The following is a 23062-nucleotide window of genomic DNA, read 5'->3' as shown; positions in this document are numbered from 1 at the left end:
ATGTTTTAATTTCACAGAATGGGCTTATGATTAATCAAACTGAAAGTTCAGCCCCCTGCGGGTTCGGGGGTAAGAATAGGCCCGCGGTATTCCTGCCTGTCGTAAGAGGCGACTAAAAGGAGTCTCAAACGTTTTGGCCTTAATGTGATGGTCCCCATTAGGGTTTGACCTCCATTTTTCCAAATTCCACAGAAGTACGAGCCTTTTGGGGAAGGACACCTTACGTGGTGCACCATCAGTCCTCTGTGCCCTACGACCTTGGCACTCTTGATCGTCTTTGCGTCGTACCTGCACCCTCCATCCCTCATTTTGGGCATAGACACCTGATGTATTGTGTAAGTACCGCCCTTAGTGCGTCACCACCAGCACCTACGATCACTATGGACTACCCATGGCACCCAAAATCCAGCACGGTAGCCAGCCCGTTGTGGTGGGGTCGTCATGTACCCTCTAGGTTGTAGCCCCCTGACAACTCAGGGATCGTACTGCCGATGCCTGAGCTGACACCTCCCCACGTAAGCCAAGGAGTAGATGCTCGTCTCTCTGGGGCATCGGGACTCCCGGCAACGGCCATCCTGCCAGGTGGCCTTTGCTGTGGCTGGGTGGCGCCCGTGGGGAGAGCCCCTGGTCGGAGTGGGTGGCATCGGGGCGGATGCCCCGCAATGAAGCGGGTGAAATCTCAATCTGGTGGTCGTCCGACCGCCAATGTCTCTAAGCGTGGTAAGGTGGAATTTAACGCTGTGACATATAACCCGAAGTCGTTCCCTTCCCTAGCCACACCATGGGAGGAACGTAGGGCTGCAGACAGACAGGAGCCGTATTCGCCACGATACCTTGTATGCAGCAGAACTGATGGGGATTCGTTTTTGGGGACTAAGCCTCTTTTCTTCGTGCACAATCTCGAAGATAAGTTTGGGGAAGTGGCATCTCTTTCCAAAATGAGGAGCGGGGCCATTTTGATACAAGCAGCTTCATCTGCGCAGTCCCAGGCATTACTCGCCTGTGAGAAGCTCGGTGACATCCCCGTCACTGTCACTCCCCATAAGTCCTTAAATTTGGTCCAGGGGATTATTTTTCATAAAGATCTTCTGCTACAGTCTGATGACGAGCTACGTGAGAACCTGGCACGACGAGGTGTACACTTTGTCCGTCGTGTCTTTCGGGGGCCGAAGGATAATAGGGTCGCTACCGGTGCTTTCATCCTGGCCTTTGAGGGCGACTGCTTGCCTGAGAAAGTCAAGGTCATGATATACCGGTGCGATGTCAAGCCCTATGTCCCGCCCCCTATGCGATGCTTCCAGTGCTGGAAATTCGGACACATGTCCTCCAGGTGCACTTCCAGCCCCACGTGTCGTGATTGTGGACGACCTCCACATCCTAATGCTCAATGTGCTCCGCCTCCCACCTGCGTTAACTGTGGGGAGCATCATTCTCCCTGCTCACCAGACTGTGCAGTCTATCAACGAGAGCGGAAGATACAAGAAATTAAGACCTTGGACCGTTTAAGTTACCAAGAGGCAAAGAAGAAATTAGAACGGCTCAACCCCACACCTATGTTGAGGAGTTATGCTACTGTCACACTGCCGCCACCAGCTCCTGCACAGACTCCCTTCTCTGTTGGCCCACAGAGAAATCAGGTAACGTCTGCCCCACCGCTGGGACAGGCCGCTCTCTCTTCCACTGCTCCCAAAACACCGAGTTTGGGAGCAGTGCGCCCCAAGCAACCGGGGACGTTGGTCCCCACCTCTCAGCCGGAGCGGCGACAGCCCTCTCCGGCTCCTCAGCCGGGGAAGCGACAGCTCCCTCCGGCTGCTCAGCCGGGGACGCAACAGCCTCCTCCGGCCTCACTTGTTCGGAAGGGATCCCTTGGGGGCGTCCCTTCCAAGGACTTCCCCAGTGTCTCACAAGACACTAGCCAGTGGCTGAAGAAGCCACCAGCTGCTGGTCGAAGGGCTTCACGCTCTTCCTCTGTTCCTGATGATGTGTCAGGAAAGCCCTCCCAGCATGACAACCCTCCTCCCAAAGACAAGAGAGAGAAAAGGAAGCTCTCCAAGAAGAATCAGGACCCAGTGGTTCCCGCACCAACGCTCCCTGTCAGCTCAGCCTCTGAGGACGAGGTCGAGCTCTTTGCGTCCCCTGATGACCTGGATCTCGCCGTCTCCTCAGAAACGATGGCCGTAGTGACGTCCGTCGCTCAGTCGGTGGCAGCATGTGACCCTGCCAAGTAATTTGCCTTTTCAGTGCCTGCATGCCCCTACCGGACATGCTTTGTACAATCCTCCAGTGGAATTGTGGCGGTTATTTTAGCCATCTCCCTGAGCTACGACAGCTCCTAAGCCTGACACCTGCTTTCTGCATTGCCCTCCAAGAAACCTGGTTCCCGGCAATGCGGACCCCTGTTCTTCGTGGATACAGGGGCTATTACTGCAACCGTAGCACTTACAATTGTGTGTCAGGTGGAGCCTGCGTGTATGTCCTTACCTCTGTATATAGTGCTCCTGTGCCCCTTCAAACATCATTGGAAGCTGTGGCTGTCCGTGTAAGGACTACCCAGGACATAACCGTCTGCAGTGTCTATCTCCCTCCCGGTGGTACAGTCTCCCTGACCGAAATGGCTGCGCTTGTCGCCCAACTCCCCACGCCTTTTCTTCTCCTGGGGGATTTTAACGCCCACAATCCCCTGTGGGGTGGAACGAAGGTTACTGGCCGAGGCAGGGAGGTCGAGAATCTCATCTCCCAACTCGACCTCTGCCTCTTAAACTCTGGCGCCGCCACACATTTCAGTGTGGCGCATGGCACGTTCTCGGCCATCGATCTGTCGTTGTGCAGCCCAGGGCTTGTACCATCGGTCCACTGGAGAGTCCATGAGGACTTGTGTGGTAGTGACCATTTTCCGATCTTCCTTTCACTACCACAGCGTCACTCCTTTGCGCGCTCGCCTAGATGGGCATTTAGCAAGGCGAACTGGGACACGTTCTGCTCTGCTGCCACTGTTGACTCTCTCCCCCATGGTACCATCGATGTGGCGGTTGAGACACTGACTGCAGCGATTGTTTCCGCTGCGGAACGTACCATTCCTCGTTCGTTCGGGTGCCCCCGGCGAAAGTCGGTGCCTTGGTGGTCTCCAGAGGTCGCTGCCGCCATTAAAGAACGTCGGCGGGCTCTTCAGCGACATAAGCGGCACCCGTCTTTGGAGAACCTCATTTTATTCAAACGTCTCCGTGCTCAGGTACGGAGGCTTATCAAACGGCGGAAACAGGAGTGTTGGGAGAGGTACGTTTCCAAGATTGGTTCCCGTACTTCCCCCTCCCAGGTGTGGCTGAAGATTCGGCGCATCTTTGGATTGCAGTACTCTACAGGTGTCCCAGGGCTTACCATCAACGGGGCAGTATCCACCGATGCCGATGCAATCGCCGAGCATTTCGCTCAGCACTATGTCCGGGCCTCTGCGTCGGGGAATTACCCGCCTCCGTTTCGCGCGCTCAAACGCCGGGAGGAAGGCAAACGGCTTTCTTTCGCTTCTCGCCACCCTGAGGCGTATAACGCCCCATTTAGTTTGTGGGAACTCCAGAGCGCCCTGGCACAGTGCCCCGATACAGCCTCTGGGCCAGATGGCGTCCACAATCAGATGCTAAAACACCTGTCCCCGGACTGTCAGCGATGTGTTCTTGCCATCTTCAACCGCCTATGGGGTGATGGTGTCTTTCCGTCGCAATGGCGAGAAAGTACCATCATTCCAGTGCTGAAGCCTGGTAAGGACCCGCTTACTGTGGATAGTTATCGGCCCATAAGCTTAACCAATACTCTGTGCAAGCTGCTGGAACGCATGGTGAGTCGACGGCTGTGTTGGCTGCTCGAGTCTCGGGGTCTCCTGGCTCCATGCCAGAGCGGCTTCCGTCAGGGCCGTTCCACCGCCGATACTTTGGTCCTCCTTGAGTCTGCAATCCGCACTGCTTTTTCCAGGCGCCAACACCTCGTCTCCGTCTTTTTTGACCTCTCCAGAGCATATGACACGACGTGGCGCCACCATATTCTCGCCACGTTGCACGGGTGGGGTCTCCGGGGCTCTCTCCCCATTTTTATTCAGAATTTTTTATCTGTTCGGACATTCCGCGTTTTAATTGGCACATCCCATAGTTCCCTTCATATCCAGGAGAACGGCGTTCCACAGGGCTCTGTATTGAGCGTGCCCCTTTTCCTTGTGGCCATTAATGGCCTTGCAGCAGCAGTAGGGTCCTCTGTCTCGCCCACGTTATATGCTGACGATTTCTGCATCTTTTTCAGCTCCTCCACCATTGGCGTTGCAGAACGTCGGTTGCAGGGAGCCATACGCAAGGCACAGGCGTGGGCCCTAGCCCATGGGTTTCAGTTTTCTCCTGCGAAGACTTGTGTTATGCACTTTTGTCGGCGTCGCACTGTCCATCCCCACCCTGAGCTTTATCTTCAGGATGCTAAGCTCAGGGTTGTTGACACTTACCGTTTTCTGGGATTGCTGTTCGATGCCCGGCTTACTTGGCTTCCACATATTCGTGAGCTCAAGCGTCAGTGCTGGCAGCATCTGAATGCCCTCCGCTGCCTCAGCAACACAACTTGGGGTGCCGACCGTAACACGCTGCTGCAGCTCTACAAAGCCCTTGTGCTGTCCCGGCTGGATTATGGGAGTGTGGCGTATGGCTCAGCGTCGCACTCAGCGTTGCAACTGCTGGACCCCATTCACCACTGTGGGGTTCGACAGGCGACAGGAGCATTCCGCACCAGTCCTGTTAATAGCCTACTTGCTGAGGCTGGGGTTCCTCCGCTCTACATTCGGCGTCAACAACTCTTAGCCAACTATGCTGCCCACGTCCGTTGTTCTCCCCGTCACCCTAACTACCGTCTCCTTTTCACCGATGCGGCAGTCCATCTTCCACGCCGGCGGCCGCGATCAGGCCATGCAATTGGGATCCGTGTTCAGTCCCTGCTTAGTGAACTCGAGTCTTTGCCTCTTCCATCTGCTTTTCAGGTCCGCCCACATACACCACCTTGGTGTATCCGTCGGCCGCAGCTTCAGCTGGACCTCTCCCAATGGCAAAAGGATTCAGTTCCTCCTGCAGTCTTGCGCCGCCAATTTCTTGCTCTCCTCGACGAATCCCGTGACTCGGAGGTTATCTATACCGATGGCTCGATGGTTGATGGCCGTGTGGGGTACGCTTATGTTCATGCGGACTATGTCGACCAACGCTCCTTGCCGGACGGCTGCAGTGTTTACACTGCAGAGCTAACAGCTATTTTTCGTGCCCTTGAGCGTGTTCGTACCAGCACTGGCGAGTCTTTTGTCATTTGCAGTGACTCTCTCAGTAGTCTCCAGGCTCTTGACCAGTGCTACCCACGCCATCCCATTGTTGTTGCCATCCAGGAGTCCGTTCATGCTCTTGCACAACGTGGCCGTTCAGTGGTGTTCATATGGACCCCGGGACACGTTGGGATAGCGGGCAACGAACACGCCGACAAGTTAGCTAAAGAAGCCACCCGCAAACTGCCGTTGGAGATCGGCCTCCCGGCCACTGATCTCCGATCGGTGTTACGCCGTCGGGTCTTTGGGATGTGGGCCGACGAATGGCGCACCCTGTCTGTGCCCAACAAGCTGCGGCGTGTAAAGGAGACAACGACTGTGTGGGGTTCCTCCATGCGGGCCTCTCGGAGGGACTCTGTGGTTCTCTGTAGGCTCCGCATTGGTCACTCTTGGCTGACGCATGGTCATCTGCTGCGTCGAGAGGACCCCCCTCATTGTCGCTGTGGTGTGCTTATGACGGTGGCCCATATATTGTTGGACTGTCCTCTTTTAACCGCCCTCAGGCGAACTTTTAATCTCCAGGGTGCTTTATCATCTCTCTTAGGTGACAATGTCTCTATGGCCGATCGGGTTTTAAGTTTTATTCGCGCAAGCGGCTTTTATAGGTCCATTTAAATTTTTTTTTTAACATCACCCTCTTTTGAGCTCTCTCTTTTACTTAGTTTTGTGTTGTGATTCGACTCCGCCCTAAACGTTTAGGCTGGAGGTTTTAACGTGTTGCAGAGTGGCTGGCTCATCCTATTATTTTCGTGATCAGCCAGCCACAGTTCTCTGCTGTGCAGTTTTAATTCCATCTGCCTTTGTTCTCTATGTTGTTTTTGTTGCTGTGCTCTGTTTTCCATGTTGTCTTACAATGGACCATGGGGCTTTTCTTCCCCTGGAGTTTTTCTTTTAGTGCTTCGCTTGACTGGTGGATAGTTCCCCTGTGCTCTGTGTTTTTATGAAATAAGGGACCGATGACCTTTGTAGTTTGGTCCCTTTAATCTTTAACCCAACCAACCAACCTGAAAGTTCAAATTTATAGGTGTTCAGATAGATAATAAACTGTTGTGGAAAGCCCACGTTCAGGATCTTGTTCAAAGACTTAATGCTGCCATCTTTACTATTTGAAAGGTATCTGAAGTAAGTGATTGTTCAACACGAAAATTAGTGTTCTTTGCTTATTTTCATTTGCTTATGTCATATGGGATTATATTTTGGGGTAACGCTTCCCATTCTATAAGTGTATTTTTGGCTTAGAAACAGGCAGTTTGGGCAATAAGTGGTCTAAGTTCACAAACCTCTTGTCGACCCCTGTTCGTGAGTCAGGGTATTTTGACATTGACCGTACTATCATTTCTTGTTAGCAGTATTAGCTTATTTGCAAGAATAGACAACTTTCACTCAGTTAATACTCAGCAGAAATGAAATCTGCATTTGGATCAGACTTCCTTCACTCATGTGGAGAAACGTGTGCAGTATACTGCTGCATCCGTTTTCAATAAGTTACCAGTCAAGTTCAAAAATCGTAGCAGTAATCCACCCACTTTCAAATCAAAACTGGAGTTTCCTCATGGGTCACTCCTTCTATTCTGTTGAGGAGTTCCTTGAAAAAGTAAGCTGATTCCTATTGTATTGTTGATTGTGTTTACTTAAACTAATGGACTGACTTTTTTTCTTGGGTTTCTAACATCTGCATCTACATCCATACTCCGCAAGCCACCTGACGGTGTGTGGCGGAGGGTACCTTGAGTACCTCTATCAGTTCTCCCTTCTATTCCAGTCTCATATTGTTCGTGGAAAGGAGGATTGTCAGTATGCCTCTGTTATTATGTGTATGTTGTAATTTCATGTAATGACATGTTCCATGACCTTGGAGATTTGCTCCTATGGAACGTGATGTGTAAATAAATAAATAAATAAATAAATAAATAAATAAAATCGACAAACTGTAGATTTTATTTCTTCTCCCTGAACTTTAATTCACGAACTAAATTTTTCCTTGGTTTCTTTTACTGCTTGCTCAATGTTCAGGTATAAAAACATGGGGATAGGCTACAACTTGATCACACTTACTTCTCAACTACTGTCTTCCTTTCACATCCTTTAACGTTTAGAATACCAAAATGGTCTCTGAACAAGTTGCAAATAAGTTTTGTTCCCTGTGTTTTTTCTCTGCTACCTTCAAAATTTCAAAGAGTGTGTTCCAGTCAGCATTGTCAAAAGCTCACCATACATCTAAATGCCCTATAAACAGGGGCTAGCCTTTCTTACCTGCTGAGTTAAGTTGTGAGGTCAGTATTTCTTCATGCGTTCCTACATTTCTCCAGAAACCAAAATTAATGTTGCCAAAGTTGGCTTCTGTCAGTCACTTCATTTGTGTGTAAATCATTCATGACAGTATTTTGCAATAACGACTTCTTAAACTGATGGTTCAGGATATTCACATGTCAGCTCCTGCTTTCTTTGGACCTGGAATAATCACATTCTTATTAAATTCTGAGAATATTTTGTTTATTTCATATATGTTACATGCTAAATAGTTTTTTCCTCATGAATGGATGAATGAATGAATAAATAAAAACACTGAGCTTATACTTTAAGAGAAGTGTGTGATCTTGAGTCATGTTTTAATCTGGTGCATGCCATTAGTGTATTCTCCTCATCCTCTTAAAGAAAAGCCCTTTATACAATAATTCATATGAGAGATTCCTAATGTTGTGAATTTAGCATGTGCATGTACTGCATGTTGAGCGATAGTAATGAATCTCTTACATTATTTCTTTGTTACAGATGTTCAGCAATCCCGAATATGATCCTGTGGGAGTTAAGATGGAGGAGGTAAGCTACTGCTATGTCTTAAGGTCTTTTAAGTCTTTCTTTTCTCGGGATATATCTCTTGTCTAGTTTCTGTGTGCACTTAGTAGAACCTCAAATTCCAGAGGAGGAGGGTGTAGTATTCACAAGGAAAAACACATTCAGCTTTAGGTGCTGCATTTTTTATACAGCAGGTGGATACTTGGGGAAACACAAAATTCATACTGCTAATCCATTGTTAGTTGTGAGGCATGGGAATGTCAAATAGATTACAGATGAAAGGGTAGTTTTATTGTACATGATTTCTGCAGGGAAATAGGGCTCCTTGCTTTTTGGAACCATAAACCCAAGTTCTGAACTTATGTACTCACCATTGTAGTTTGTATTGGAAAATGTTCAGACGTCTTTGAAACGAAAGAAAGTCTCAACTCCCCTACTTGGCAGATTAGAGGACAACATGACTGAGAAGTAAATGTACTTCTTCATCTCTGATTTCACACAAATTTAAGATACATGCAGGGCTTGGCCAGAAATGAGAATGACAGAAGTGGGAACTCCAGATGCCCAAGGATGTAGAAGGAATAGTATTTTGGTACAGGTCGGGTAAGGCATGGGCCATTTATATTAGTATAGTTTATAGGGAGTGGTTGGCACAGTGAAAAGAATACAAAACAATAATCTGAAGGTTATATGTAAATGAAGGTCAAGGGGGGTGGAAATGAAAGGAAAGGGGAGCGATAACTGCTGTCAGCTACGTTGGGACATTATGCAGAATCGGTGATGACAAGTGAAAGTATGTACCAGACTGTGATTCGAACATGGGATCTCCTACTTACAGGGCAGATGTGATAAACACTGCACCATCTGGGACACAGTGTTACCACAACTGCACGGACTATCTTGGCTCACCTCACAGCCGATCCACACTCCCATCGAGTGCCACCTATCCTCAGCCCCTGTCCATTTCCTCCATATTTACTCATCTGAGATTCCCACAGGAGGTAGGACATACTTGTGCATCCACATTGAAGTAGCTGGATTCATTGCCTAGCTAGGCCTATAAAATTATATGAAAGTGTGGTGTCTGCTCTTTTGGACATGGACAGGAGCTGTGGGTAGGTGGTGCTCGATGGGAGTGTGGATCAGCTGAGGGGCAAGCCAAGATAGTCCATGCAGTTATGTCCTGGATGGTGCAGTGGTTATTGAACCTGCCTAGTAAGCAGGAGATCCAGGTACACATGTTCACTCCGTAATGTCCCAATGCAGCCGATAGCTGTGATAGATTCCCTTTCCTTCCCTTTATTCCCTCTCCACCTTTAATTTACATATGATTTATAAGAGGTGCAGATTCTGTGTCATGTCTGTTGTTTCGGACATGTCGAAAATGGTAGACAACCAACATTCATGTAGTCTGAAGGTTGTTAGGTCAAGCCCTATGTGGATGATTCTTTTAATCTTCTAACAATATTGTGAAAGTTGCTACTCACCATATAGCAGAGATGCTGAGTCACAGATAGGAACAACAAAAAGCCTGTCACAAATATAGCTTTCATCCAGTAAGACCTTTCTCAAAATTAAATGACAATCATACACATATATACTTGTGCAAATGCAACTCGCACACACATGACTGCAGTGTCAGGCAACTGAGGCCACACTGTGAGTAGCAGCACCAGTGCATGATGGGAATGGTGACTAGGTGGGGGTGAGGAGGAGGTTGGTGCGGGGATGGGGAGAAATAGTGGGGTAGGGGTGGCAGAGGTAGAGGGTGACATCCTCTTGGGGAGCACACAGGATTGAGGTGGAAAGAGGGTAGGGCAGCCATGTGCAGTTGGGAGGTTAGACGAAGGGCAGTTGAGAGATGGGGAGGGGAATGCAGAAAAGAGGAAATGTAAAATGATGGTGTGATAGAGAAATGAGGGTCGTGTAATGCTGGAATGGGATCAGAGAATGGACTGGATGGGAGAGGACAATGACTTACTAACGTAGAGGCCAGGATGTTATGGGAACATAGGAGATATTACAGGGAAAGTTCCCACCTGCGCAATTCAGAAAAACTGGCACAGGCTGTGAAGCAGTCATTGAAATAAAGTATGTCCTGTTTGGCAGCACGCTCAGGAACAGGGTGGCCCATTTGTTTGTTGGCCACAGTTTATTCGGTGGTCATTCATGTGGACAGACAGCTTGCTGGTTGTCATGCCCGCATAGAATACAAGACAGTGGTTGCACCTTAGCTTGTAGACTGCTTGACTTGTTTCACAGGTAGCCCTGCCTTTGATGGGATAGGTGATATTTGTGACTGGATTGGAGGTAGGTGGTGGTGGGAGGATGCATAGGACAGGTCTTACATCTATGTCTATTACAGGGGTATGAGCCATGAGGTTAAGGGGTTAGAAGAAGGGGTTGTGTAGGGATGGATGAGTAAATTGTGTAGGTTTGGCGGATGGTGGAATACCACGGGGATGGATGAATATATTCTGTAGGTTTGGTGGATGGCAGAATACCCATGGTATTCTGGCCAAATTGCTCTTAAACAGTGGGAAGTAAGAAGGTGCTTAAAACATCACTGTACGCCTGGTCTGCGATAGTACCATGCAAAACAACATGGGCTTCAAGCCCCCTCCATAAAATACACGACCACGCCATATCACCACTGCCTCCGAATTTTACTGTTGGCACTACACGTTCTATCAGATTATGTTCACTGGGTATTCACCATACCCACACCCTGCCATCAGATTGCCACATTGTGTACTGTGATTTGTTACTCCAGAAAATGTTTTTCCACTGTTCAGTCATTGAATGTTTACACTCCTTACATCAAGCGAGGCATTGTTTGGTATTTACTGGTGTGATGTGTGGCTTATGAGCAGCCGCTTGACCATGCAATCCAAGTTTTCTCACCTCCTGCCTAATTATCACAGTACTTACAGTGGATCCTGATGCAGTTTGGTACTCCTGTGTGATTATATGGATAGGTGTCTGCCTATTATACATTACAAATCTCTTCTTCTATTGGAGGTATCTGCCAGTCAACAGATGATGTTGGCCTGTACACTTTTGTGCTGTAAGTGTCCCTTCACATTTCCACTTCACTATCACATTGGAAACAGTGGCACTAGCGATGTTTAGGAGTTTTGAATCTTGTGTACAGACGTATGACACAAGTGACACCCAATCGTCTGGCCACGTTCAAAGTCTGTGAGTTCTGCAGAGTGCCCCATTCTGCTCTCTGATGATGTATAATGTTTACTGAAGTTGCTGATATGGAGACCGTGGCAGTAGATGGCACCACAATCCACCTAATATGAAAAATGTATGTTTTCGGGGATGTGTCTATACTTTTGATCAGATAGTGTGCTGCCTTACCCTCTTTCCACCTCAGTGCTGTATGCTACCCAACAGCACATCACTGTCTGCCACCACTATGCTACTATCCCTCTCCCTCACTACCCCAGCCTCCTCCTTACCCCCCACCCAGCTGCCGCTCACTTCATGATGCACAGATGCTGCTGCTTGCAGTGTGGCCTCAGTTGGCTGAGACTCCAGTCATGTGTGTAGGAGTTATGTTGGTACAAGTGTGTATGTGTGTGTTTGTTGTCTATAATTTTGATAAAGGCCTCACTGGTTGAAAGCTATATTTGTGACAGTCTTTTTGTTTCTCCTATATGCGACTCAGCATCTCTGCTATATGATGCACAGCAACTGCTCTTTTCACCATATTGTTCCATTCTGTCCTGGATTTTCCATTGTTTGATCTTTTAATCTTTTTATTTTCGATTTTTATATTACACTGCAAATAAACTGAAATAATGTCCAGTGTATTAGTGTACTGTATTTATTAATATTTCATAAAAGACAAGAAAAAGAGAGGCAGAGGAAAATTTGAGAGTGCAAATAAATTTACAAGAACGGATTGTACTTAGTGTCCACAAGGACTTTGTATATAACTTTGGATTGTAATTAAAGTGTAGAGAACTTATTCAGTTCCATTGTGACCAATTTCTACAGGAAGAGAACAGAAATCAGACCTTGTACAATGTCTGAAATGAAGAGTTTCATCGACCTTCTTATATACACTTCAGTATTCAAATTGATTAACTAAGACATATGTTCTCTCTTTTGTAATGATGGGACTGTCCATGCTATTTTCCGTATCACTATATCTTCAGCATTATTTGCTGTAATTCTCACCTGTTTGAGATTTGACAACCCTGATGACATGGAGTTACGTAAGGTTTCTGATCCAGCAGCTGCTATAACAAACATTCTACATAAATTCAACGAAAATTTGCAGCGATCCTATATTTTTGGGGTTAATGCTACAGTTGATGAAATGCTAATCGGTTTCAGAGGACACTGTAAATTCAAAATGTATATTCCATCTAAACCGGCGAAGTATGGCCTGAAGCTTCAATGCCTAGCTGACTCCAGGACTAACTACATCTTCAACACCTATCTCTACTGTGGAAAAGGTACTGATGGAGTAGGACCTTCCCCAGATGAGAAGAAAGATGCCATTATCACTCAGGCTGTCCTCAGATTGTGCAAGCCAATAGCACATGCTAACCGAAACAACACTGCTGATAACCGGTATGTGTCAATCGAACTTGCAGATGTGCTACAGAAAAATGATTTGACCACAATGGGAACATTGCAGAAGAACCGAAAGGAAATTCCTGCATCTTTCTTGCCTTCCTGTAGGTGTGAAGTTGGAACAACGCTGTATGGATTTACCAAACACATCACGCTCATTTTGCATGTACCTAAGAAAGGAAGAGCAGTAATTCTTATATCAATAATGCATCACTCCATAGAAGATGACGTGGAAAGTAAAAAAAAACCTTTAATAATAGCCCACTATAACAACACAAAGGGTGCTGTTGATACTGTAGACGAAAAGTGTGTCAAATATTGTTAAAGTTGCTGCACACAACGTGGGACCATGGCCATGGTTTTCCATATTCTTGACATAAGTGTTGTCAGTGCATATATTGTTCATCAGTCATTCAAGGAAAGAACTGTGCTTACCAGGATGAACTTCATGAAAGCCCTAGAGAAAGAACTAATCAAACATTCACTGCATGAAAGGATAGTGAATAAATGCCTCCCATGAGAATTGAGGTTTTCTATCGTTAGAGTTCTAGGAACTGAAGTACATCTCCATGAAGAGCTGGAAAAGGAGGACAAACTACCTAGGGATGGAAGGAAGCCATGTCGCATTTGTCCACCAAAAAAGAAGAGAAAGACATGTTACTTGTGTCGCAAGTGCAAGTTCCCAATTTGTTTGGAATGCTCTTGTAAGGTGTGTCCGCAGTGCATGTAAGGTGGTGTGTAATGTGGCCGCTTTCAGTAGTGCAGATTTTTTCTGTTTCATTTGCTGTCAAGAATACTCATTAAATTTAACACCGGTGGTACTTGATCAAAATTAACCTGCAACAACCAAGTTCCAAGTAAAGAACTACACTTAGATATTTGGATATTTGTCCATTACTGTAAATTTCAATGAGAATTTAGAGTGCAATATGAATAAGTCTTTTTCACAGCACCGAAACAATATTTTGTTCATAATTTACCATTTATGTATAATTGAAGAATAAGTATGTAGTACTAAATTCAAAAAGTAGCACTAGATTGGTGATTTTTACTTATTTTTCCCACCTTCTGAATGCAGTCCACGGGACTGCATGACTGTAGTTGCGTGAGAAGTACTCAAGACTGTGATTAGGGGTTAAGAGCATCTGCTCCAGGGCGAAAGGTACTCTAGTGAATACCAGAAGGACCCTGAGGTATGCACTGGTTGTGCAGTACGGTGGTTAGACTTAGAATCTCCTATGGAGCCATAGTGTCGTGGGAGAAGGTAGAACAGCAGGTTGCAGCTAAGAAGCTTGCTAAGGTGCAGAGACTGGACTGCTTCGCTATAACAGGCAGAATTAGTAGCACGCCAACTGCTGGGATTGAAGCCGTGCTGGACATGCCTCCATTACACCTTTGGGTGTGAGTTTAATCTCTTGGCTATTAAAGCCCAGGATTACAGAGCTTCTTTCAAAACACGGCTTTGGCATCATTAACTTGCCATGTTTTTGCTTATCGACCTTGGACCAGTATTCTATGTGCTGTCTTCTAAGCCAGTTCTGTAGTTCTAGTTTGATCATAGCCTTGGTGATTGTCAGGACAGGTTCCGGTCCAATGAATGGAGTCTCTGCCCCCAATTAATCAGCTTGTTCATTGCCACTGATCCCTGAGTGGCCAAGGATCAACATTGGTTTTACCCAATCGCTTCCCCCTAGCTCCACCAGAGCCCTGTGACATTCTGCAATAATTTTAGATCTTGTTACAGGAGATGCTAATGATTTAAGATCTGTCTGGCTGTCTGAATAGATGTAGATGCTACGATCCTTCTAGCACCTATGTATTTTATCCTCCACACACACACACACACACACACACACACACACACACACACACACACCCTGATTGCAGTAATTTCAGCTTGGAATACCGAGGCCAGTTGTCCTAGAGAGATGATGCCCTCCAGTCTTCACTGAATTCCATATACCACGGCCCCAGCACCTTGGTCTGATTTCGACCAATCAGTGAACCAGACAATGTCCCCAGTATAGTGTCAAACTGTTTTTTCTTACTGTTCCCAACTTCAAATTATTATATTGTAAAGCTTGTTGAAGCAGTTGGGAGTTATTGTATAGTCGGCCGGCAGTTCCCCAGCCATTCCTATATTTGCCTCACTCACTATATTAGTGTGTGGGTCTGGATATCTCAATGAGATCCAGTTTTTACCAGTTTTGAGTCTGTATGCACCAGCTGCTTCCCAAAGGTTTAGTGGAGGCATGTCCAGCATGGCTTCCACCCCAGTGGTTGGTGTGCTACTAATTCTGCCTCTTGTGATGAAGCAGGACAGGCTCAGCACCTTAGCAAGCTTCTTAGCTGCAACCTGCTGTTCTACCTTCTTCCAGGACACCACGGCCTTATAGGAGATCCTAAGTCTAACCACTGTGCTGTATATCCAGTGCATACCTCAGGGTCTTAGGCCATAGTTTTTTGCCAAAAGTCCTTCTGGTACTCACTAGAGTACCTTTCGCCCTGGAGCAGATACTCTTAATGTGAGGGGTCCATATTAGTTCCTCATCTAAGGGTACCCCCTAGATTTTTCACTATCCCCTTCACAGATTGAGTTTCATCGAAAAGCTTTAGATTCCAACTTCGGTGTTGGATATGCTTCTTCATGATTGATACCACAACAGTCTTCATAGGATTAACCCTTAGGTTCTATTTAATGCACTGGTCTTGCACAATGTCCAGTGCACCTTGTGCCATATTCCGAACTGTGTCAGTAAATTTGCCAAGTATTACTATGACAAGGTCATCTGTGTATCCTTCACAAAATCATTGCCTGGAATCTAGTTTCTCAATGAGTTTGTTCACCACTAGATTCCACAATGAAGTGGGCAAAACTCCTCCTTGTGGAGAATCTCTAGTGGTGTTAATTACCATCTTTTCATTCATCACGGTGGCTTCTACCCTCTTCCTACTAAGCATGGCCTTAGTCCACCTACATATAGTGGTCACTAGGTCATGCATCTTTGCTGCCCTAATCATGGAATCAACGGTTGTCTTACAAAAAGTTCCCTCAATGTCCAGGAAGATGGAGTGGGCTCTTTCTTGAAGGCAAAGGACTTTCTCCACCCTCACAACAAATTGACAGAAAGCTTTCTCTGGTGATTTACCTGGTTGATGTGTGTGTTGGTTTGAATATAGATAAGCCATAGTTAGCCTCCTCTCCCCAACATGTACATTAACCAGACTGATTGATCTCATATCCTTGGGCCTGTTATGATCAGTATTCCCTGGCTTTAGAATAAAGACAACTGTCACTGCCCTCCAGGCATTGGGAATGACTCCCGCTGCTAGGCTAACCCTGAATAACCTGCACAGCGCTCTTACAAGATTCTCTCCTGCTTGTTTCAAGAGAGCTGGAAAGATTCCATCGTGGCCAGGTGACTGGACCAGTTAGAATGTTCCCACTGCCCATTGGATTTTACTGAAATCGACACACGCCTTGGCAGGTCGCAGTCCTCTCTTTGAGTGGCTGAGAACCATTGTCTTTCAGGGGTCGCATTCTGGCCTATGTTATCCGCCAGAGCATATTGAAGAAAATGAATTTTGAGGAGCAGTTCCAGTGTCTCACATGCTGTTTTTATATTTTCCCCATCCTCCTTCCTCAACGTACCTTCTGGATTAGTTCGTACCCTAGTGAGGAGTTTGTGAAGCCTGGCTTGAATTAAGCACCTCCCCATGCTTGTCACTTTAAAACCTTATGAAATATTCTAAGATAAATATTACATTAAATATTGGTGGAAACATAATAAACTGCCATCATGAAACTGTTAAAATAAGTAAACACAAAGGAATATTTGTATACAAACGAATGCGTCTTATCAGGTTAGATCATAATTTCCTGCTTATTTACATGGTGCTCTATGCTACTATGTAGCACATACAAAGTTTGAATTCAACCAATTGAACTGAACATATCTTGTTCACACTGCATAATAGTTAATTTTCCAAAAACGTGCGAACACATACTGACCAAGGATAAAGGTAAGGGTGTAGTGTAAAATATACTGTCTTTTGGTGTATGGAATTGTGGAGTATATTTAGCTCTCGTCAAATTAATTGAGTAGTTTTAGTCAAATTTTAGATACCCTGGATACAGTTGAGTTCCAGATAATCTGTACAGTTTGATGTGTGGTTTGTGCTTGTGGCAGTTTTGGCTTAACAGTAGTAAAATTCAGCATTATTGTAATCAGTGTTTATAAAAATTAATTAATGAAAAACTTTACAGTGCTATATTTAACTCCTGAAGTTCAGATGCACAGTTTGATATAATACCGTTGAATTCAGTTTTAGTGTTTTTCTATATAATACTTGTGAATAATGTTCTATAGCTGGAAAGTGACAAATTAGCAGTTGGCTATGCATCTGATTTTTTGAGAGATCAGTCAGCAGAGTTAGAATATTTGATATGTTGAATCCTTTGCTTATTGCTGTTCCTCATTTACTTTGGCTGCATTCCTCTTTTGTTTGTCAATGGGTTGATGAGTATGTTTAAATGTGTGACAAATTCTACTTGCCATCATAGCATTGACCTTCGAAATGTCCTAAACTTCCTCAAAGATACTATTGCAAAAGTTGTATGAATGGGAATTTAAATACTGCCTCACAGTTGTCGGCTTTCTCTCTCAGGAAAGTATTCCCAATGGATAGCCGGTTAATGGTATTTCTCTTGGCTTGGGAGGAACATAGTTCACCAGAGAAAAATATTAAATGTATATTTATTTATTTATTATTTATTGTTCTGTGGGACCAAATTAAGGAGAAGTCTCCATGGTCATGGAACGAGTCAATACATGAAATTATAACACGATATTAGAAACAGATAAAATGAAATATAAAAAAACATATTCAGGTGACAAGTCGTAAATTTAAAGAAAGAAAATCAACAATGTAACACTGGAATTTGTTTAATTTTTTAGCTCTTCCAGGAGCTCCTCAACAGAATAGAAGGAGTGAGCCATGAGGAAACTCTTCAGTTTAGACTTAAAAGTGTTTGGGGTACTGCTAAGATTTTTGAGTTCTTGTGGTAGATTATTGAATATGGATGCAGCAGAATACTGCACTCCTTTCTGCACAAGAGTCAAGGAAGTGCATTCCACATGCAGATTGGATTTCTGCCTAGTATTAACTGAGTGAAAGCTGCTAACTCTTGAGAATAGGATAATATTGCTAACAACAAACGATATTAAAGAAAATATATACTGTGAGGGCAATGTCAGAATTCCCGGACTATTGAATAGGGGTCGACAAGAGGTTCTCGAACTTACACCACATATAGCTCTAACAGCCCATTTTTGAGCCAAAAATACCCTTTTCGAATCAGAAGAACTACCCTAAAAAATAATACCATACGACATAAGCGTATGGAAATATGCAAAGTAGACTACTTTTCGTGTTGAAGTGTCACTTATTTCAGATACTGTTCTAATGGTAAATAAAGCAGCATTTAGTTTCTGAACAAGATCCTGAACATGGGCTTTCCACAACAGCTTACTATCTATTCGAACTCCTAGGAACTTGAACTGTTCTGTCTCGCTTATAATATGCCCAGTCTGTCTGATCAAAATATCGGTTCTTGTTGAATTGTGTGTTAGAAACTGTAGAAACTGAGTCTTACTGTGATTTAGCATCAAATTATTTTCCACAAGCCACGAACTTATTTCATGAACTACGTTATTTGATACTGTTTCAATATTACACACAAGATCCTTCACTATCTAGCTGGTGTCATCAGCAAACAGAAATATTTTTGGATCACCTGTAATACTAGAAGGCATATCATTTATATAAATAAGAAACAGCAGTGGCCCCAGCACCGATCCTTGGGGAATGCCCCACTTAACAGTGCCCCATTGGGACGGAACATCACTACCACGTTCAATATTGCGGAGAATTACCTTCTGCTTTCTGTTCTTAAGGTAAGAGGCAAACCAATTGTAAGCTACTCCCCTTACTCCATAATGGTCCAACTTCTGCAGTAACATTTTGTGGTCAACACAGTCAAAAGCCTTCATTAAATCAAAGAAAACACCTAGCGTTCGCAACCTTTTATTTAATTCGTCCAAAACCTCACACAGAAAAGAGAATATAGCATTTTCAGTTGTTAAACCATTTCTAAAACCAAACTGAACATTTGACAGCAAATTATGTGACTTTAAATGCTCCAGTAACCTTGCATATACAACCTTCTCGATAACTTTAGCAAACACCGATGGCCGGTCGCGGTGGTCTCGCAGTTCTAGGCGCGCAGTCCGGAACTGTGCGACTGCTACGGTCGCAGGTTCGAATCCTGCCTCGGGCATGGATGTGTGTGATGTCCTTAGGTTAGTTAGGTTTAAGTAGTTCTAAGTTCTAGGGGACTAATGACCACAGCAGTTGAGTCCCATAGTGCTCAGAGCCATTTGAACCATCATAAACACTGATGGCATAGAAATAGGTCTATAATTGTCAACATTATCCCTGTCTCCCTTTTTATAAAGTGGCTTCACTACCGAGTACTTTAATCGGTTAGGAAACCAACCACTCCTAAAGGAAAAGTTACATATACGGCTAAGTACTGGGCTAACATACAAAGAACAATACTTCGGTATTCTGCTAGATTCCCCATCATATCCATGAGAGTTCTTGGTCTTTAGTGATTTAATTATTAACTCAATCTCCCTCTTGTCAGTATCATGGAGGAGCATATCAGGTAACAGTCTCGGAACACTTTTTTCTAAGAGCGCTATATGATTTCCTGTTGGGACTAGGTTTCTATTTAGTTCACCTGCTATATTCAGAAAGTGATTGTTAAATACTGTACATATATGCGACTTATCAGTAACACGGACATTCCCACATATCTGTTCGTGTTTCAATGTTAAATGACAAATGTTCAGTGACAATCAATCCTGTACATTTGATGATACTCACATTAATATCTCACTCGTAGTATTTGAAAATTTGAATGCAAGATAAATTTTAAGTTACCTTAATTATTTGTTCAAATTAATTTCCAGTGGTACTTACAGAGACTTGATACCATATATTACAGATTATAAAACTCATTTCTTTGTTCAAAAAAGTGCCTTCAAAGTTGAGGTGTGTTATACTCGAATTTAATATAACAAGTCCAGTGTTGGCGTCAAAATTCCTGGTTACCTTAAAATTTGCCACATATTCAGTGCTGCAGGAAATCTATTTCTATCTAGCAACATTGGATTCAATTGAACCAATGCAACGAACATGAGTTATTGGGATTCACAAGCTTGCTAACAGTGTCTCCCTCATGCCCCACAATCACAAACCAAGAGCACTGTCTAGCCTGTGACGTGTCATTGCAGTCTACAGTGCCAGCAAACTTGAATTGAAAGTGATTTGTGTTATTGGTAACAGAAGAATATTTTCTTTAGTAGCTAGCTTCACAGTGGAAAAAATAAAAGGTACTCATATGATGCAGGCTATAAATAGAAAGTAAAAGCATATGCAGAACAATGTGGAAACACAGCAGCTGAGCAGCATTCCAGTCCTCCAGCAACAGAAAAAAAAATTGCTATTGGCAGGCTAGTAAAGAAGAACAGAAAAACATAAGGAAGGCCAAATGTGCAAATAGGGGACTGAATACAAAATGGCGAAAACTAGAAGATGCTGTACTGAAATGGATTCCAGCACACCATCCAAATGGTGTTCGAATTGCTACAAAAAGTCTCGAATACATGCTTGTAAGCTAGTGCTACAGTGGAACTTAACAGATACTAAGGGTGAAAATGTTTGGTGCTACAGGTTTATAAAGTGTCATGGAAATAGCATGTGAACCAAGACCAAAACATCTCATAAAATTCCACAAGAGTATGACAATAGTATTACCTTTCCATCACATTATTATACAACATAGAAAGAAAACCAGTATGGAACTAAGTTAAATAGTGCATAAAGACTTGATTGCCAAGTAACAAAATTGTTGCCATGAAAAGTGCTAAAACAGTAACTATTAAAACACTACACCGTTGTTCTTTCGTGTTGTGTTGATGGCACTAAACTTAATCCAGTGATCATTTTCAAGTGCTAAAAAATGTCAAAACATTGTGGAATACTGGCAGGTGTTGTTCATGTATGTGACAAGGGTTGGATGGATGAGGCTGGTATGAAATTGTGGATTAACAGAAGCAAAGGAAAGTCACTTCGTTGAAGATGAGTTCTCTTCTTATGCTAGATCACTTCAGTAGTCATTTGTAAAATTCTGTGAAAGAGAAATGGAGACAATTACATACAGAGCTTGCTGTTATTGCACGAGGACTTACTTCACAATTGCAACTTCTTGAAAAATACATTACACTGAAAAGCCAAATAAGCTGGTACACCTGTGTAATATGATGTAGAGCCCCAGTGAGCATCCAAAAGTCCTGCAACACAACATGGCATGTACTCAGCTAATGTTTGAAGTACTGAAGGGGAAGAATTGACACCAAGAATCTTGCAGGGCTGACCATAAATCAGAAAGAGTATGAGGGACTGGAGATCTTTTCTGAAGAGCATGTCATGAGACATCCCAGTTTTGCTCAGTAATGTTAATGCCAGGGGAATTTGGTGACCAGCAGAAGTGTTTCTCAGAAGAGTGTTCATGGAGCCACTCTGTAGCAATTCTACTGGTATTGCCCAAGTCTGTCAGATTTCACAATGGACATGAATGGCTGCAGGTGATCAGACAGGATACTTATGTACGTGTGACCTGTCAGTCATATCAAAATGTATCAGGTGTCCCATATCACTCCAGCACATGCACTACACCATTACAGAGCCTCCACCACCTTGAACAGTTCCCTGCTGAAGTATTGTCCATAGATTCACGAGGCTATCTCCATACCTTTACACATCCATCTGCTCAATACAATTTGAAATGACCCATCTGACAAGGTAACATGTTTCCAGTCTCAACAGTCCAATGCTGGTGTTGACAGGCCAAATTGAGGTGTAATGCTTTGTGTCGTGCAGTAATCAAGGGTGCACGGTGGGCCTTTGGCTCCAAAAGCCCATATCAGTGATGTTTTGTTGAATGGTTTGCACGCTGATACTTTTTGTTGGCCCAGTATTCAAACCTGCAGCAATTTGTGCAAGGATTGCACATCCATCATGTTGAATGATTCTCTTTATTTATTGGTGGTCCCATTCTTGCAGTATCCTTCTCTGGCCACAGCAATGTCAGAAATTTTATATTTTAATGGATTCCTGATATTCACTGAACACTCATGAAATCGCCATACGGAGTATCTCCACTTCATTGTTATCTCAGAAATGCTGTCCCATCGCTCATGCACTGGCTATAACGTCACATTCAGACTCAATTAAATCTTAATTACCTGTCATTGTTGAAGCAGTAACTGATGAAACAGCTGTGTCAGACACTTCTTGTTTTATATAGGCATTGCAGTCTGCAGTGTCATATCCTGCTTGTTGACATACCTCTATCTTTGAATACGCATGTGTATACCAGTTTCCATGGCATTTCAGTGCATTTAAATTGTAAATGGAAGAGGGTTGGAACAAATGGGTGATGGATTAAGCCCAACATGAATTCATGACAAAGGGAGTTCTAAAATGATCTACAAACAAACAAGTGTGTCAGTCAGTAAAGCAGTTGCGATGTAGGGTGAGAGAAAATATCATCGTTAAATCTTTTAGTAGGTCGACATAAATAATGCTCATAATGGTAGTGAAGACCATCTTATATATAGAGGACAATGATGCTGAGGAAAGTTGAGATAATGAATGTCAGTGATCTTACAAGGTCATTTTGGTTTTATAAACTAAGAAATTTTTTGGCTGACTTTGCAATCTAATAAAAAAATGGTAAAAATGTACTTTCCTTAAAAATTGATTGAAAATTAAGGTGCACCTTACAGTCTGTAAAATATGGTAGTTGTTTTCTTCGAATACATTTTGATTTGATCTGATGAGCTCACATCAATGTACTTAAGAATTGTTGCTGCTGTCCAGATGGTCACCAGATTGCATATAGTGATCTGCAGAACAAAACAGTATTTGTACTCTGCCACTGTTCTTTACTATCTCCTTCTTTCGTCTCACCATGGGTCTTAGTACAGTCCTATTACAGTAGCACTCAAAAATGTTTTATAGAAAGCATTAGTTACAATTACATAAACATAAGTGTGTAATACAAAAAACTGCCATTGGGTAATTGAAGGATATGAAATTGTAATCTATTTATTACAAGTCTGCTTATCTATTTGCATGAGATATGAGACAATTGTCAGAGCATGTGTTACCATAAGTGCTGATGTGATAAGAAATACCACTCCATCC

The 23062-nt window shown here is 44.0% G+C and overlaps 1 protein-coding gene across 6 annotated transcripts in view; it reads left to right on the top strand.

The window, feature by feature from the left end:
- Positions 1 to 23062, top strand: part of LOC124720058 (zinc finger protein 708-like) — a 367802-nt gene that overhangs the window by 33133 nt on the left and 311607 nt on the right. For all 6 annotated transcript variants that reach the window (XM_047245325.1, XM_047245326.1, XM_047245324.1 and 3 more), the window contains one exon: positions 8105 to 8152. In XM_047245325.1, the coding sequence (XP_047101281.1) occupies positions 8105 to 8152 (48 nt within the window). The remainder of the gene's footprint in view (positions 1 to 8104; positions 8153 to 23062) is intronic.

The sequence above is a fragment of the Schistocerca piceifrons genome, chromosome 11 (genome assembly GCF_021461385.2).
Source record: "Schistocerca piceifrons isolate TAMUIC-IGC-003096 chromosome 11, iqSchPice1.1, whole genome shotgun sequence".
Classification (NCBI taxonomy): domain Eukaryota; kingdom Metazoa; phylum Arthropoda; class Insecta; order Orthoptera; family Acrididae; genus Schistocerca; species Schistocerca piceifrons.
The sequence above is the reverse complement of the archived record's forward strand: the minus strand, read 5'-3'. Positions and strand labels throughout refer to the sequence as shown.